The sequence below is a fragment of the Apteryx rowi genome, unplaced genomic scaffold (genome assembly GCF_003343035.1).
Source record: "Apteryx rowi isolate R43461 unplaced genomic scaffold, aptRow1 scaffold_383, whole genome shotgun sequence".
In the NCBI taxonomy this organism is placed as follows: domain Eukaryota; kingdom Metazoa; phylum Chordata; class Aves; order Apterygiformes; family Apterygidae; genus Apteryx; species Apteryx rowi.
In genome coordinates, this window is record NW_020450341.1 from 658,172 (window position 1) to 676,693 (window position 18,522).

Genomic DNA, 18,522 nt, shown 5'->3' on the forward strand with positions numbered 1-18,522 from the left:
GTCTGAGTCCTTGAAGTGCAGCTCCTTTCCTCCAGTTTTGCTCTCACTCTAGCAATCTTCCTTGACCCCTGGAACTACAAGAACATCCAAACATCCCCTTCTTTTTGTTTTTCTTGGGAGCTGTCTTCTGCTCCTGCTGCAAGCTCCTTTTGTCCCATAGCTTTCTGTCTCTGCTTGCTTTATGTTGCATTCCTCCACAGCACAGCATTTATTGTACTCACCTATCTGTAAAACTATGTACTCACAGCTTTGAGTCCCCATGCTGGCTGCAGGTCCCCTTGGACCAGCCTGAAGCTCAGAAGCCTCCCTGAGCTAAGCATGCTTCTAGAGGGAGTTCAGCCTCATGCATTCAGGACAAACATTTTTTGCCCAACCACAGCCTGCTAAGGGAACATTACAGGCAGTAGCATGTCATAAGCAGCGGACAAACAAAAAAGCCTAGTAAAATCCAAGCCACACACTACATCTCCCAGCTGGAGACAGGAGGGCAAGTACACAGCAGGGCAAGGAGGCTTCCCTCAGTTCCTGAAGAAGCGTCATGAGGGCTGCCCATGGTCTTTACTTCTCCCATAATTTGAAGAGGAAGGAAAGCCTCAATCTGTGTAAGTACCACACTGGCATAACCTTTCCCTCTGCTCCAAACTCTTTTTGCAGCCTGGCTGCCTTCAGCTTTTTGTTCTCAAGCAATTGTGCTCATCAGGTGAGATGATCAAGCACTTCTCCTTTCTCCATTAATTTTAGGAGGACTGCTTACATACCATGCTTTAATGATAATGTATGGCTTTGTAAAACCATCCTCCTCACACACGGGATTCTGAAACAGTTACATGAAATGAAAACCACTTTTATGGCAGGTGTCCTCAATTTGCAGTCTTCCTAATGATGATGAGCAGCCGTTCAGAGCTGGGGAAATCTGGTGTTGCTAAGTCATGTGTGGTGATTCCTAGTGAGATAGCTGTGCAAAGGAGCCATGTGTGCCTCTGAGTCCCACCAAAATCTCTGCCTGGAGCCAGGTGTAGAGGCAGCTCCCCATGACCCGGGCATCTGTGTGTGACTCAGATCCCTTCCCTGAGTAGCTGCCCTCAGGAATTCAATGCTTGCTGGGCTTCCCTATGCAAGCAAAACCACTCACACACAGAATATAAGGAGGCTTGATAGCATTTGCTTTCCACAGAATAGGAACCAGCCTTCACGGATTTGCTATCATTTAACAGATGGGCGTTATTGTATCACAATAGGATGGAAAAAGGGTAGCAATAGAGTGTTAGCTAGGTTTCTTTTTTGGCTTGTTAGCTCTTTTGATTTTTAAAATAATTTCCTTTTAAAGCCATCAGAAAAGGTAATAACCTTGTTCATCTACAAGATATCAGCAGTAATATTTAGTATCTGACTGTGGAAAACTCTGAAGGATAGTCAATGTAAGTTGAAAAGGATCCTGTTCTGTCTAGTTAATGTTGGGAAGATTCAAACTCTCCCCAAATTTACAGGCATTTATGTTCAGAGTTCTATCTGAAACTCTTTCTAAATATGTAGAAATTTAAACAGGGATCTCTGCATCAGCTATGAAGTCTGTCAGGTCTCAGATCCTAAGACATATGTTCTTGTAGATACTTCTGCACCCAGTGTTAAAGTTTCACAGTTAGAGTGACAGCTGATCAAAACCTCACACAGCACATTGCTAAAAAGGAATATTATGATGTGTAATCTGAGTAGGGTTTTTTTTTATTATTTTTTTTGCCTAAATAATATTACCTAGCTGCTTTCAGTGAAAAAGGGAAGTTATGGCATGTCACAGACACAAAGGATACTTCTGCATTGCCTTCCCTTTCCGGCAGCAACCCTTCTGCTATTCCCATGGACCATTAGAAATACTCATGATTTAAAGCTGATGAGCTTTGTATTGAGTTAGCCTGAGCTATAGCCTACGTATTGTCCCTTTCTATTCACACAGGAGAAACTCCAGGCTAGATGACACTTTTAGTCCAGGCTAGTAAGCACAGCTGAATATTAGTGACTGAGAGGCAAAAAATGAGAGAGGAGGCATCTTAATGAAGAACAAGTTTCCTCATACGCTCACTAAACAGGAGAGTAGAAGAGCTCACAGACTTTCTGACATTTAAAAATTGCCTCCAGGCAACCTGCAAGATGCAGAGCTGCCAGCAGCTCCCAGGCCCCATCATCTCTTCATCAGACAGAGAGTGAGAAGACCTGCACTGGCAGGAGACCCTTCACCCTTACACTGAATAGCAGCAGAGCAGCTGCCTGAGCATCAGCATAGTTTTCACAGAGCAAAGGGGCTTCCAGACACAGTTACTTTTGCCTGCCTGTTAAATTTGGGTACCATGTCATTCCATAGTCACTTAGAATTAACACGATGCCCAGTTTCACCCATCTACCATACAGTAGAAACTTGGCTCCTTAAACTCAACTACTGCTTCTCTACTCGCCCAACCTCACAAGTCCTTCTAGATCACTCTTTTAGCTAGCTCTTCCTTTCCTCACGCTACCTTGGAGCTTTGCCATTCCTCAGTGTTCATTCCTGTTATACTTTTATAGTGCCTCATAATAGTATGGAAACCAGTGCAGGTGAACTGTTCTGCTCTTTTGAGACAGAAATACACCAAGCTGACATCGTAGCAAAAATGCCACACAAGAAATCCTCCTACAAGCATTTAGTCAGCTAGCCAAAAGTTGCCCTCACCCTTTTGGAAAAGGAGTGATAGCAGATGACTAAGCTTTACGATTTTGGAAAATATATACAAATGATATTTGTATGTTTACTGTGCAGGAGACAGAAGAAGAGGCCAAGAAGACAGTCAGGTATACTACAAGATACCATATAGTTTACAGACTGAGTTCCTCAATGGCAAAGTTCCTGCTGCAAAGTTCTTTTTGCATTCTCCTTCAAGACTGTCTACCATAAAAAATGAATTACTCCACTTTGAAGTTATTTATATGAAGTAGGGTGCTCGTGGCATTTCCACAGTCAGCAACTGTATGATACTGAGAGAGAGTGAAAGAGAGAGCACTGAGCACATAGACTCCCTCAGAGTACCAAAGAATGCCTACAGAAATTCATTCCAGAATGTGGGGTAGGACAATACCTCTTTGCAAACCAATAAATAGATTTTACATGGTGGGATGTGTTTCACTTGCTTATGCTGTTTCATTCAAGACAGGCTTGAGTAGATAAAGATCTAATAGACCAGTCTGAGCTTTCTCTTCACTGAAGACATTCAAAATGACTGCCCATGCCAAGATTTTGGATGAATTTTTCAAGTGAATCAGAGGTAGTAACGGCTACTGATGGAAGTGAGAGCTGTAAAAGCACAAGGCAGATTGAAGTAAAGGTTAAATGACACAAAACACCAAAACTGACTGGATATGCTTTCACAGTATCATTCACTTCAGAGCTAAATCTTCCTCTTTTGAAATCGTGAAGATTATGGAATCAATGCACGTCAAGAATTTAGGAAGTAGCCATATAGATGGCTCAGTACATTTTCCTCACAAATACTGAATTAGCTCACTAAGCCTAAAAAAGTCACTTCTGTCAGAGCACTTAGCTTTTCTCAAATTACCTGTGTTACAATTTGCTGTAAATTTCAAGTGATGACGGCTTTTGTGTCTAAATTCAGCTTACTCTGTGACACTAGAGGCCACAAAAGAGCTTGTTTTGCAGCAGTGTGATACTAGCATTTTAATAACAGCTCCTTCAGAAGTGCTCTGCATAACTTGTGACCCAAATTTAGTGGCGAGGACATCTGTTGTATACTACCACCATGAACACCTCTTGAAGGAAAAGCTCCTTTGCTGATTATATTAGAAGTCAAGTTCTTCATTTCCTAGAATGAAAGAATGAGGAATAGGCTAATAAAGACCCTGAAGATGTCACTAAAAATTTTTTATTCACTGGAATTTCATGACAGTTTTTTTTTCCCCCCACCTATATAACATAGCAGGGCTGCTTCTCTTTTAGGTAATTTTAGGACCAAGGATTCCTTTTGGCAGCTGATATTTTATTTCTTCTAGAAAGACTGGAAATAGAACGGAAAGAACAGATATATAAAGCAACATACATCATAATATATTAATGTAGAAGACTATGGCTATCCCAAAGTGGTTATAATCAGCTTCTCAATATCACATTCATTTTGTCCTCGTAGAATCCTAAAATAACCATTTTCTCCCCAAGATTTTCCCCAGGAATTTGCAGCAATCTAAAGAAAAACAAAGAGGAAAAAGTTACTAATTAGTGATTTTATGTAGTATTTAAAAATACAAGGTGTAAAAAGGTAAAATGAATCTTATGTGTTAGTCTTCATTAAAGAAACTGTTTCTCAGATTTTGTACCCTGAGAATCAGAATGTACTTGTTTTTTATGTTTTCTAAAGATTTGTTCCTTTCTCCTTTGATCACAATTTCAGTTCCCAAACCATTATGAATAAAAACAGAATGCTATTTCTACTAAGTAGTTTGACATGTTTTAGCAGAAATCATTAAATAATTCAACTGTTGGCTGGAGGAAGTTGCCATTTAAACAGTAATGGTCAAAATTCCAATTACAACTAATGAGTTAAAGAGAGACCTAAGATATTAAAAAGCTGACTTTTAGTGAATTATATTGCATTCAGGTAGCTATTGACATTTTGAGCAATTTAGTTTCTCATGAAGTCAGTAGGAGTTCTGCCCTAGATGTCAGTAAAACTAAGCTATTATACCACAAGCCCTGCTATCAGCTATGTAAACTCCAAATTACCTTCTGCTGAACACTGGCATAATGGAACGAGCTGTTAATCATAATCAAAGTGATAGAATCTGACTTATTCTAAGTGGATGAAAGCCAATACGTAATTTTTTCTGATAGCTGGCTGGCCTTTGCCAATGCACTTTAAATAGACAGCCTGTTTTTTTTGTTTTTTGTTGTTTTTTTTTATATAGTTTAGCCAATAATAGTGATTAATATTATTGAGTCTTCTTTGCAGGCATGAAAAAAAAGAGGATCTTCATGGGAAATTTGAATAAGGAAAGGGTATTCTTTGAAACAGAAAGGATGGTGTGGGGAAAAGCACAGATACAAGTGGAAGATCAAGACAAGTGGAAGAAGCAGACTTTGAAACAGAGACAGATGATATTACAGTTCAAGGGTCAGCATCATAAAAGGTTGGCAGAAAAGGGCTGGAAAACTATGCAGAAGACTTTAAGGTGATGGGAAAAAAAGAGGGAAGAGGGAATGAAAGGAAAGAAGTTGTCTGATAATCTGTAATTTAGAGATTTTGTCTTCTGCCTCAAAACACAATGGTAAGGATTCACTTACCCAGAACTTTTGTTTCTGTCCATCTTTGTCATCTAGTACTCCCCACCTGTTACAAGAGATGATACAGGTGAGGCCTCTGATACATATGTTCACATTTTGTTGCTTGAAACAAGCAAACAGAAAGAAACGCTTATGATAGTTACCTGTCCTAACAGCAAAACCAGTAAAAAGCATGACTAATAGATATCTCCATGTTTTAAATGCTGTCAACAAACTCTGCTGCAGATGAAAATGAAGACATATATCCTGCTAGCGACAAGCCAAATTGCTGTCAGGGACTACAAAAATTTCCCAGCACAAATGTAGCTTTAGTTTGTCATTGCAATAACCTAATGTTTTCCCCAGCAGAATCCCTCCTCTGGAAAGCTTGCCAGCTGAACTGAACTGAACTGCATAGGAGTATTTAAATAAATGTGAACGCATTTTTGCAATTTAGTTGAAGATCCCTAGGAACATTTCTGTTAAAGATCTCATCCAACACCTTTACAAAAATAGCTGGCAGAGCTGAGACTAAAAATGTCCCTGGCTGATCTCAGCTCAAATTAGATTGCTGACAACCTAATCTGTTTTACTGCACAGTGTGGGGAGTGACTCATAAACTTACTTGACGTTTCTTTGACATCTTTGACACACACAGTCAGATCTTTGAGGACACACTAAATGTTGTGGGAATACCCATGAAACCACACAAGAGATTCACCCCACCTGCTAGGCAATAGCTCTTTCCTAATTGTGCAGTTGTAGCTGAATTGCTCTGTGCTCTGGGTTGCTCAGCCTCTCTGTGTGTATGTACAGAGCAGATAAAGCTCCAAGGTCATCATCTGCATGCAGTTCAACAAGAGAAAGTTGCACTGTGCACCTGTATATAGGTATACATATTAGTTACTTAAAGAGCTCTGTCTCATTTTGCAGTCATATAATGAATGTATCTTTACTTATTATTCATGGGCCATGATGCCTGGGTGCCTGTACAAGGAGACAAATAAAGAGAATATTGAAGATATGAACTGTTATTGTGGTTTTATCATAGTATAAAGTGAATCCTACAGTGTACAAAATGCTGTCAATGGGGTATTTATCACACATACATCGCACTGGCACCACGTCATTGGGTTGTATTTGTAATATTCCATAGACCTTGATAGGCAAGCAGCAGAGACATCATGGAAAACCCCATTAGTGTGGGTGGGGAAATTGGATTTTCATGGTATCTTGGTAAAAAATCTGAACAGCCGTGGTGGCGTTAGCTTTCCTTGGTTAGTATTAAGCCATAATGTACACTGAGTACTTGGGCTTCCAGAAGAAAAAAGCAGGAAAGACAAATTTGAAAGACCAGGCATAACTGTTTCCAAATCTTTCAGTATAAAAGTTAATATAAAAAGATGCTGAACAGGATAAGTGCACGGGTTGTTTTGGTTTGGTTTGGTTTGGTTTTTTTGTGACTGTGTCTAAACTGAGAAACTGAAGATGTTTCCAGCCTTTCAGGTCTGGAAGTTTGCTTAACGGGCATCCCACTGTGGGCTCTGGGACTTTACTGTCACTCCTCTTGTCAGAACTTTGTGGGGAAAAGGTGTATTGCAGTGTACATCTGCCTCCTGTGTTTTCCTGATTAATCTTTCCTGTTTTGATTTCCTTCAGACTCAGGTGAGTAGTATAATAAGGGTTAGAGTTAAAAACAATATGGCACAACATATTGCTGCCCGCCATGGTCTCAATATTATCTGCCAAGAAGAGCAGGAATACAGAACAATTAGATGGAAATGTCCTCTCTGAAAATAAATGTTTTTTAAAGACATGAAGTTTGGATTACAGTTTCAAGGGCAAATTGTAGCTACAGCTCTTTGCACTGTCACATGAATGTTCTGTGATTATTAATCAACTTTGCCATTTCTTTGCCAAATATACCTTGGATACAGTTCCTCATGATCATAAATAAAAAATTACAATATCCATAAGCTATTTAATTTCACGTAAGGCTGAGATTTACTTTTTTCCTGGTGGATTTCTGCTAAAAACTCCATCAGCTGAGACAGTTTCAGTGTACAAGTCCAACATTTACATCAGTTTTAAAGATATATGAAAACTTTCTTGAATTTATATTCATGTATTTCTTCATTTAGCAGTACAGAGATCTCTCCCATGTGCTTGAGCAAGATGATGACCATTTTTTGCAGGCTCATGTTCTTGTCATTATACATTTTCCTAATGCTTATTATTTTCTAAAAAGTTCAATTTTTTTTTCACACATTGATAGGAATTTATTGATACTTATAAATGTTTCTAATCAGAAAAATACTCAGAGAGCAAAATGGACAAGGATCCTTTAATATCCTTAACACATCCGAATTTAATTTCCTGGGTTTTATTGCTGACTAATCACATGCAAACAGGAATATTTAGCATATGCATTTTATCTCATGATTTAGAAAGAGCTGCTTAGTCAGTAATCCATTCCCACAGCCATTCATTCAAATACCATAAATTAAAATACAACAAATTAAAGCACACAAGACTGCAGTCGGCAGGTCAAGAAAAGTGACTGTTCTCCTTTATTTAGCACCTGTCATTCAGCATCTGGAGCACTGTGTCCAGTTTTGGGCTACCCCACACAGGAAAGACATCAACAGCCTGGAGCAAGACCAGGAGGAGTCTACCGAGATGCTCAGGGCTCTGGAGCACACACTGTGAAAGGAGAGGTTGAGGGACCTGGGTTTGTCCAGCCTGCAGAAGAGGCAGCTCAAGGAGATATAATTGCTGTTTTCTGCTTTGTAAAGTGAGGATGGAGAGAAGACAGATCCAGACTTCCCTGAGAGGTGCACAGTGAATGGACAGGAGACCACAGTCACAAAGGGAAATTGTAATTGGACTTAAGGAAAAAAGTATTTTACAATGAGTATGGTTAGGCACTAGTAAAGTGATGGGTTGTGGAACATCTTTCCTTGAAGATATTCAAAACTCAGCTGGATAAGGCACCAAGCAATCTGAGATAACTTTGAAGTTAGTCCTGTCCTGAGCTGGGGGATTGAACCTTCAGAGAGCTTTCTAACCTAAACTAGTTTATAATTTAAACTACTTCATTTAAATTGTCCCTGCTTTGGGTGTGAACGATTGGACCAGATGAATTCCAGCCTAAGTTAGTCTGTGGTTCTATGAATTATTAAATTATTTTGCATTCATTGCATGGACCTTGCATGTCAGGTAAAAAACCAAATATGCTTGCAATAGGGCAAGCCATTTTACCTTTTTTTTAATGGCTGCAGTCTAAAGAGCAGATAATAGGGTTGATTCACTGCTTACTGAGCAAAACCACTCTTAGTGAATGAATTAGGATCAAGACTTAGCAAGAAAGGTGGAACAAACTGACATCTCCATAGATGCTGACTCATATGGGCAGTAAGTGTGGCCTGAGGTCCCAGGATGGTTAACCAAGCTTTTCCTAAAACTTGGCCTTGTTTGTTCAGGCTTATTCTAAAGATTGGCTGAGATTCACCAGCTTTCATTTCTCTCTGTCTAACCTGCTTCTCTCAATCAGAAAAGCACTCAACTGTAATGGAAACAGCTGTTGTTTTGTATATTGTTAGATATATATTGTTCAATGATGCAGTGTTTGTGGCCACATGCCAGTTTGATTTGACATCTTGCCTCTGGGAATGAATGCCAGCTCCGACTAAAAGCATTTCTGGAGATTTCTTGGTTCATACTAATATACCTTCTAAAGAGGAGGCAATTCTTTTCAAAAACTCCTAAGTGAGAAGTATTTCTGCAGTGGTATCTTTAGAAAAGGAGTACATATTTTCTAAAATAGATTTCTCAGCATAAATATTGCATCTGATCTTTGCAATTTTTCTTTTTCCTTTTCCCTGCCTATATAGTAACACTTCATCAGTTTTCATGATTTCAACCTTACTGATGAAATAAATTCATTCTGCACTGTATCCCTCAGTTGTACCTCTCAAATGTAAGCTACAGCACCCAAGCACAGCACTTTAAGTTTAACTTAAGCTTAAATTCATCAGAGAAAACTAATCCCTAAATATCCTTTATTCTGCCAAGGCCAGACATCCGAGGATGAATTTTCTGATTTATAAAGGAATGTGTACTATAAATGAATAATATTAAATTAAACTTGCATTTTGACTTCTGTTGCTGTAAGTACTGCTCCTTGAAGCATGAACAAGAACCTGCTGAGAGGAATGTATTAGAATGATCAGATAATATTCAATGGTCTGAAAACAAATTGAGGGGAAATGTGAATTTTCTGAAATTCATACCCATCCAACAGGCCGAATGGAAACTAGAGGGTGAGTTATTTCAACGATTCAGAAACACAGCCTTGTTTCAATGGAACTCAGGTCCTATGTTTTTTCCTAAATAGACAGTAGTCTGTGCAAGTATCTTTTCCTGAATCAGGTTCATCTCTGTGATCTGACTTATTTCTTTGTCTTTTTAAAGTTGATGTTTGTTGCAAAGGTTTATTCATTAATAAATTAAAAAGGAGTCCTTGGGGAAGATGTAATAGGAAGAAAAAGCAACCTTTTATATCATTGATAGTAATAGTGAAAAATTATAATATACCAGACCATTTTCCCTGGAGAGTAGCAGCTCAGAGGAAGTACTGGGTGGTCCTTCAAAATCTTCAAAAGCAGAATTTTTAAAATTGAATAACTAAAGGCATAATCACCAAAGAGCTAGGTAAGCAACTTGGGTATAAAAATGAAACTCAAACCACCCCTTTCTATTCCTGAAAAGTTACATGGAAGGCAACAGTAGTACAAGGATATTATTTAACAGTGCATGAAAAAGCAGAATACTTAAAACTTGCTTTATAATATTGTTAAAAACACAGTCAGTTGTACTGATCTCTTCTGAGATTCTGAACATTGGTGTTATTAGCCTTAATGTAAATGTTAATGTCAGAACTGGAATTAGAATTTGTCTTTTCCCTGACAGTGAAACACTGAGGGATTTAGTTCAAGATTAAGACATCTAAATGCAGGCATTCCCAAGTGCGCAGGGTCTGAGGTCCACAGCAGCAGAGTACATGGGGATCCATCCAGTTGCCTATGGTGTCTATGGCTAGTTGAGAAGTCTTGGGGTGTCTGAGGTGTCCAGGTGCTTCTGACAGATATGACAGAGGACCCATAAGAGATTTGTGCCCTTTCGGAGAAGCAGCTGGGTGGGATGCTCTAGAGCACTTACCATAGCACCAAATATCTGTATGGGGGCAACTAATTGATCGACTAGTGTCTGCCAGATGATTTGCTTTCCAGGCTCCACTGCCTGTATTGACTAGATCTCCATTTCTGTAATGATAATTTAGATATCCAGCACATCACACCTACTTGCAGACACAGAAAAAATGTAAGTATCTTCAGCTCAAACTGAGTCAGAGCATGAGTGCCTACTGAAGCCTCACTGGAGCAAAAGAGAAAACTGGAAATTCTTAGGAAATATATCGTGAATAAAGTATTGGAGTGGGAAACGGCAGACAACATTTGTTCACAGCCAATAATGTGCTATAATAATATAAATAACTGATTTTGAATCTACATATGAATACACAAAAGAAAAGAAAAAGAAAAACAACAGCTCAAGAAAAAATATTATCTACGGAAGACTGTGGGGATGTAAGTACAGAAAACTGTATGACTGCATGCAAACATGATAAATAAAGTATGAAATTATGAGGAATTATAAATTATATACCAGAAAATGAAGGAGAAGTGGAATGGTATTTTACGGGAACTGCAAAAATCTACCGAAAAATAAGTCAGTCTCAGTCCTGTGCAAAAACTGATTTTTTTTAAACATACAGTCAGATTTCATCCTGGAATTCTGAAAACCATCAGAATTGATTTACTTCTTAAAAGAGATCTTTTATCCACTCTTTGGAGAAATGGAAAGTATCAGCTTCCAAAAATACGCAACTGTAATATACTGTAATACACTGTATATATATGTAATATAACTGTAATATGAAAGATGAGGAGAATTAAGAAACTGCAGACTGAAGAAGTTGGATGCTGTATATCTTACATCATCAGGGATAAAATCAAAGAATTTAAAGAGAGGAAGAGGGAGAGAATGATCATCATAACATGGGAATGATATATATCATTTTTTCACAATATGGCACAAAATCATACATGGTACAATCTAGTTTGAACAAAATTTAATCAGGAATGATTTGTGCTAGAAAGGCTGTTAAATTAATTTGGGTTGCATTTCATGTTTCCTCACCGGGTGGATCGAGAGGTGCTTGAGGGACCGACAAAAGGAGGGAGAAGGGAGAATGTCACTTTAGTTTACTGTTAATTTTTAACAGCTGTGCCTTGAGCCTTAGTCGTGGAACTAAACTCCTTTGTGCAGGGCATTGTATGTGAAAAATGATTTAGTACAAAAGTAAATGCTGTTGCCATTATCTACTTTCAGAAAGTAATCTTTCAAGAAAGAAAAGAGCTAGCAACCCATTAATAAACCTGAGAGGTATTGATACTTTGACTGTAGGTTAAAATCAATGGGAATTAATAAATGAGTGACACTACTTTATAAAAAAACTATGACACCTTCACAGTTATTAGCTTCACAGTTGTTAGCTGATATAATTTCTCTAATATAGTCCATATTATATCTCCTCCTCCAGTTCTTTTACTTTTTGTGGGAGTTCTTACTCCTGAGATCCTGTGGTTGTGCTAATAGAGTCTTCACCAATTTTTCCTAAAGTAAATCTATCCAAACTACATATTCCTAACTAATGACATCCACACTTTGCTCAGAGATTTCCAGTATCTCCAGGGAAGCCAAGATATCAGAAGCTGGAGGGAAACCGCTAATAGATGTAATAGCAGGAAATTAGACATATCTGCTTTGAGTATGTTGACAACATTAGAAAGAAAATCTCAAAAACTGGGATTATAAGTAGGCAAGATCATGGATGTTTGGACCATAAAGTGTATGACTGGAGCACTACACTAAATCTGCGAAGTCACTGGAGGGAATAAACAGAGCAACAATAACATATATTTCTGTGAGGAAATGATAAAAGAATAAATCAAAGTATATCGATGCTAACTACCTAGATGTATGCAGGGCTTAAACACCAAGAAGAAAGAGAGAATTTAGTGTCATGTATTAAGTGTCTGTATGTAGAGTAATGGGAAGAAGTCAAGGAAAGAAAATATCAGGAAAAAATATCCCAACAACAGAGCAATTTAACTCCCAGTGGAATAGTCCCCCAGTGGAAATGACAGAGACTTTTAAGAGCAAGTTGACAGATTTTTGGACAACATCCACTGGAGAACAATATTCCGTTTTCTGGAAGATGATCAAAATAATCTAATAGCCCTCTTTTGTTTCTTGCTTTTGTAATTATTCCAGCTTGATATTTATTTCGAAGGACTGACATTTCAAAAGCAAACAGATGCTGGACCTCATTATTCACAGAGATAGGGAAACTGTTATGGATGTTTTTACACAGCTCAGGACCACCGATATTCCCACCTTCAGTGTTCTTAGGAAAAGCTTTCAATCTTAAGGAAAAGCTTTCAATCTTACCCCCTTTAAAATTCCCATTTGTGTTAAAAAGAAAATAAGAGCTTTTGAGATTTTAAGAAATCATTAAGGAGAAGATCTGCCCATCAGTTACAGAAAATTACTTTAAAATGGATTTTTCTTCTGTGTGCCAAAATATTCTGTGACAAATATACTACTTAGCTTTCTAAGAAGAAACCTTCATGATCTTCAATCAAAATAACCTTGAATACAGAGCAATAATTTCACCAAATTCCCTTTCAATACCTGAAAAAAAATGCTGGCGATCAAACAAGACTTGGTGAAGTTCAGATTAATCCCATTTAATATTAGGGAACTGAAACATTTGAATTAGGAAAAGAGCCACTCTCTACAAACAAGAAAGAGGGATACCCTCTGAAGATAGTTCATCCTACTTAAGTGCTGACCTCAGCTGGTGCTAACAGACTAGGCTTATTTGTCTAATACTATGTTTTATATGTAGGCATTGTTATTTTACTGTCACCACTCTGATCAAACAAACAATAAAACCTTTTGGGCAAGACAACTGTCTTCTCATAGACTGTATATACACAGAAACAGAATAAAAAGATTAATGAGTCCCTCTCATCTTGACCTGGATTATTTTGATATCCAATTTCTGCTTTTGTAAGAGGCTCAGAGTACCTCCTTCTCTTGATAAAAGGAGATGGAGCCAGTAACACACATAGTTTAAGACTTTTCATCTCCCTTTTTCCCTTGAACTTAACCATATAACTGTTATAATGCTACCAGACAAAAAAGGCATAACTACTGCAGTTTAAATTGTATTCTTAGTACTATAGCACAAATACACAGTACTTTCCTAAAGACTAGGATTTTCATCTACTAAATTAGACAAAAGTTTGGTTAGAGCTGACTAGTGTTCTCCACCAGGTAAATCTTCTCAGAAAATTGTTACCGAAATTTGATACTGTGGTTTCACCTGGATTTTTTAGCGTACAAAAGATGAATGAAATTATTAGTGAGCCAGCAGTTACTTCATGCCCACAGGTCTACTATGCTAGATTACATGGGAGAGAGTCTCGTGGATTTAACTGCATGAATCACCAAACACCTTACATTGGGGTATCTTCTCCCCATGATCTTGCATTGTATTTCTCTGTTCTGCAAAATAGTTTTTGAGCGGTGCTGTTTAATTTTGTAATATTTTGTAAGAAATATGTAGATTATTTGATGTTGATTGTCTGACGATAGTGTAGACTTTCTTCCCTCATCAAAGAAAAAAGGAACTCATTTCAAGGTTTCTTTAGCCAGTAAGAAAACCACTTCTTTTGTTTAAGATGCTGTTTATTTGTTGTTATTCTGAGTCTGAGCTGGAGCGAGGATGAGTGAGGAAGGCAGTGTCTTCAAAGGCAAAAACTGGAACATCATTAATAGTAGTTACCAATAAGAACTTTTTTTAAGCCCAGGTGAGTCATTTAATGGTGTATTAAATCTTAAAGTGCTGCTGCTCTATCTGGCCATCCCCTCAACAACAAAACACAGATTTTTGTTTCACATATCAATTTTATCTCCATTAGTGTGGCTTTTTGTGTTAAGAAACAATGAATTCAACCTATGCTTTTTCAGGGCATAGTTGTTTCAATGCCATTTAATCTGCTGCATTATTGAATTTAAAACTTCCACTAAATCATTCATAAAAACAGAAGGGAAATGTGTTTCTGATTAATGTATATTTCTCAACCTCCTCTTATGAAAGTCCTTTATCATTCTGAGCACCTTCTAAATCTCTGAAAAACAATCTTGTTTGTGAAACAGTATCTAAGGCTTTTAATAAATTTTTTCTTGTGCCCTCTACACCTTAAGGCTACAGTCCATAGATTTGGTTGTGGACCAGGATTTGAGCTTTTGAGGGCTTTCTGAAACTTTCGGTGTCAAGAGTACAGCAGATCCAGCTCTTTGGGTGGAGTTATGGATCAGATATTGTACCTTGGCACCAATGCTGAACAGAATGGAGGAATAGGGGTGAGAGAAAATCTGTCCAAGCAGGCTACAAAAATTAGTGCTGGATTTTTTGTCTCATTATGTCCAACTTTAGAAAGAGATATATTTGAACTAGAACCCTAGCTACTCAAACCAGTGTACTTCCTCTAAATTTAATGGACTTAGACATGTTTACACCATCTACAAATCTGCCTCATTGTTTTCTTTACCTATGAACACTTCAATTCTCTCCTGTCATCTTTTCCTAGATAGAACTAAGAAAGCTAGAGGACTAGAAGGAGAAGGAGGAGGATTAAAAAGACAAGCACCAATCTCACAGAGAACCTGCTGTAAAATAGACTTCACACATTTGTTCGGCAACTCTGGCTTAACTGCATAAACCTGGAAGGTAAATCTGCTACAAAAATCCTTTGTGATGTGAATTCAGTCTGCTTTTATTATTAGAGAACTTAAGATAAAAAGTACAGTTTAACATGTTATTTTTTCAGTCATTAGTCCTCTTACAATAACAGAGTGCAGCTAAAAATGTGAAAATTATCAAACTTTGACCAATTTGGCTTCCTCAGTCCCATTCAGTATTTGCAGTTCATTGTGCCTCTTTAGCTTATTTTCACTCTAGTGTAATTATCAGTGGTAATTTTACATATGTATACACATAAATTCATGTGTGTGTGTGTGTGTGTGTGTGTGTGTGTGCATATACACAAACATACATAAAAGACATCCTTAAGATACCATCTTACTATAATTATGCACTAGTAGGACAATGAGTTTGTTGTTTAAGGTATTTTACAATGCCTTTACAAACAGGATTCACCTACTCTAATCTAGACATCTTAATGTTAGCAACTGCAGTTTGCTGTTATCCATGGGTTCCTTTACAGTCAGGAAAGAGAGAAATAAGGGCTGACAAAGCAATTTAATACACAATAAAATAGATACCTAGGATAGAGCAGATGAATATCCATGAATTATAAAGGGAAGCATAGCTGACAAGCAGAGACATATACATCTAACATTTAGACATCAAGACTTAGCTGTTATGAATCTCAGTCTCTGTAACTCATTTTTTTATGTCTGCTTCCCTTTCTTGGAATACAAGACACAGGAAGGGCTTGAGAGACCCTGTTCTTTCTAAATGTCAGTCGGGTCAATCCACCCTGCCTTCAGCTAGTAGAAAGTGCTGTTTCACTGTCCACGGAGACTACAATCACATCCAACTGGTCTGCGACCCCCATCGACCTGATTTGCCCATTTTCTTCTCATGCTTCCAGGCAGTTCTCTGTCTTTTCCCATTCTCTCCTCAAGCCTGATGCCACACAGCACCTCCTTGGAGACAGGTTTGTAGTGCAATCAGAGATGGTTTTATAAACAAAAAGCCTTCAGGTGCTAGAAAATACCTAGCAATTGCAACTTGGGAATTCAGTCATTGGATTCACAATCCTTATAACTCAGTGATCAATTAGAAAGTTCATATGTGTATTTGTCTTTCAGTACAAACAGCTTTGGAAAGTTCCTCTAACACTTATCTGCGTTTTGTAAGACTCCATCACCTTATACACAGTACAATGCATGGCCTGTTTGAAGCATTTTCAAAAATGTTTTTGAGAAATTACAAATATGGATTCAATATTCAATTCAATTCAATATGGCCATTCATTATTATGACTTTCTTCTACAAATATTGAATCACTTTTACAACAAAGGTTAGAAATAAAAAATCAGGTTATAATAAACATCAGGCTGCACAAAGTTGTTTTTTTTACCCTACATGTCAGCATGTCTTTGTTCCATTTTTCTCTCCAAATACTGCTCCACTAAGGGTAATGTACATAATTATCAACACTTTTATAGCAAATCCAACTTTCATGAGATTCTCATGATTTTTTTTATTTAAGTCAAGCAGTTCATATTATCCTTTGCTCAAAAAGACAAGCTATGAGTGGGTGGTGAAGGGCTAATATCCGGGCAACATATTTTATATTCAAATTAATTCAAGCTATAGAATGATCTAACAAAGTGACAGCTTGATCCTGGACACATTAAAATCTATAATAAATTGTGTTTTATACTTCATGGTGCAGAATCACATTTTGTTATTGGATTTATCTTTACTAGAAACTCGACCAGCTCTAGTCTTGGACTCAAACAGCCTCCAGCTTTTCAGATTTTGAATTCAATTTTTACAGTTAAGCCCCTCACCACAAATATTTTATATGGCATAATCTCTGAGGGCAGAACCCTTATGCATTAAACAATGAAAGGATAAGTAATTCTTTATATTGCTGGATCCATTGGGTACTTCAGCAACATTCAGTGAAAATTAGTATTTCCCGTATACTAAAATACTAAGTGTGCTGAGGTTTCTTATATATCTGCACCTTCGATTTTCTTCCTTCTTCCTTCACTTTCTTGCTCTTGTCTTATTTAGTATATCAGACCACTTGGCTTTCCTCCTACTCAGTGTCTTATATGACTGGTCAATACGAGCGTCTCCAGGGAGCTGCCTGTCTCAGTCAATGCTCTCAGTTTCTCCTCAGCACAGGGCTCTGCCTAAAGGCTGCTTTCCTTTCTCTGCACAGCCTATCAGTTCCCATTTAAATTGGCATCCACTTCAGCATGTTAGGCTGCATGAAATAGTCCTTCTTCTCAGCCATCACTCTGATCCCTTGTGCCACTGTGGCATTGCTACCTGCCTCTGTTGTTTATTCAGCATATACTTGCCTGAGGGAATACCTGTCATCACCCTTCACTTGCACCAAACACACTTCATAGGATGCCTAACATCTGCACTCCCCATCCCACAGCAGCTCATCCCTGAACTCAGGCATTCAACTTGCATGGCAGATTTTCCTTTCTGGTTTCCCATTGTCCTTCATATATACTGATATATGCATACATAAACCATCACATACAGGCTGCCTTTCATAATCATCCTTTCCTAATGCAGTCCTCTGTTATTCTACGCTACGTTCCAGTTTATCTCTTTCTTTGCTTCACGACATTCACTAGAAGCATGCTACAGGAACTTTTCCCCTATTAGACTGAGTCAACACTTCTTGCAACTGTATAGGCTCGAGACTGATCCTGCATGAGTCTGCTGCTTCTCTCTGCTGCTGTGCCACCATCATGCACATTCCTGTAATACACACCTACAGATTTCACAGTCATAGGCATCTCCATGACACTTTACAAGGAAAATCTTCACTAAAATCACAAGCAAAAAAAAAAAAAATTATTTCACTGTATTGCTTTCCTGAACTACATGTTGAAGATTTTCTCAATAATCTTCCTAGCATAAGCCTGAATCATTATTTATTTGATATTCTAGCTCTCCTATAAAATATTTGAGACACCTCTCCATCTTTTTCTGTGGAACTATTCATTCAGTGATTTAATAAATGCATCCTTGGGTATCCCCTTGACATTTGAGGATGGAGCCCAGGGGTGTCTTCTATAGTTCGAGTATACACAGGATTGGACACTTGTCATCTTAATATAGTGTCACTGTTAAGCATTTGAGGGGAAATCTACTTCTGTATTGTACATATTCTTCTGTAGTAGTTTCATTCATGGGGTGTGTATTCCTTGTCCACCCCAAACAAAATCAGCAGCATCTGAACAGCAGGTGAGTTCTGTCTGGGGTGTAAAGAGCCCAGGCTGCTGTGTCAGCAAGCTCTCTTAGTTAC

General features: G+C 37.9%; 1 protein-coding gene across 1 annotated transcript in view; it reads right to left on the reverse strand.

Annotated features, from left to right (window-relative positions):
- Positions 1-4,017: 4,017 nt before the first annotated feature.
- Positions 4,018-18,522, reverse strand: part of TINAG (tubulointerstitial nephritis antigen) — a 43,010-nt gene continuing 28,505 nt past the window's right edge. Inside the window, exons 10-11 of the mRNA XM_026074267.1 lie at positions 5,318-5,363; positions 4,018-4,220 (exon numbers count right to left, since the gene is read on the reverse strand). Of these exons, the coding sequence (XP_025930052.1) occupies positions 4,110-4,220; positions 5,318-5,363 (157 nt within the window). The 3' untranslated portion in view covers positions 4,018-4,109. The remainder of the gene's footprint in view (positions 4,221-5,317; positions 5,364-18,522) is intronic.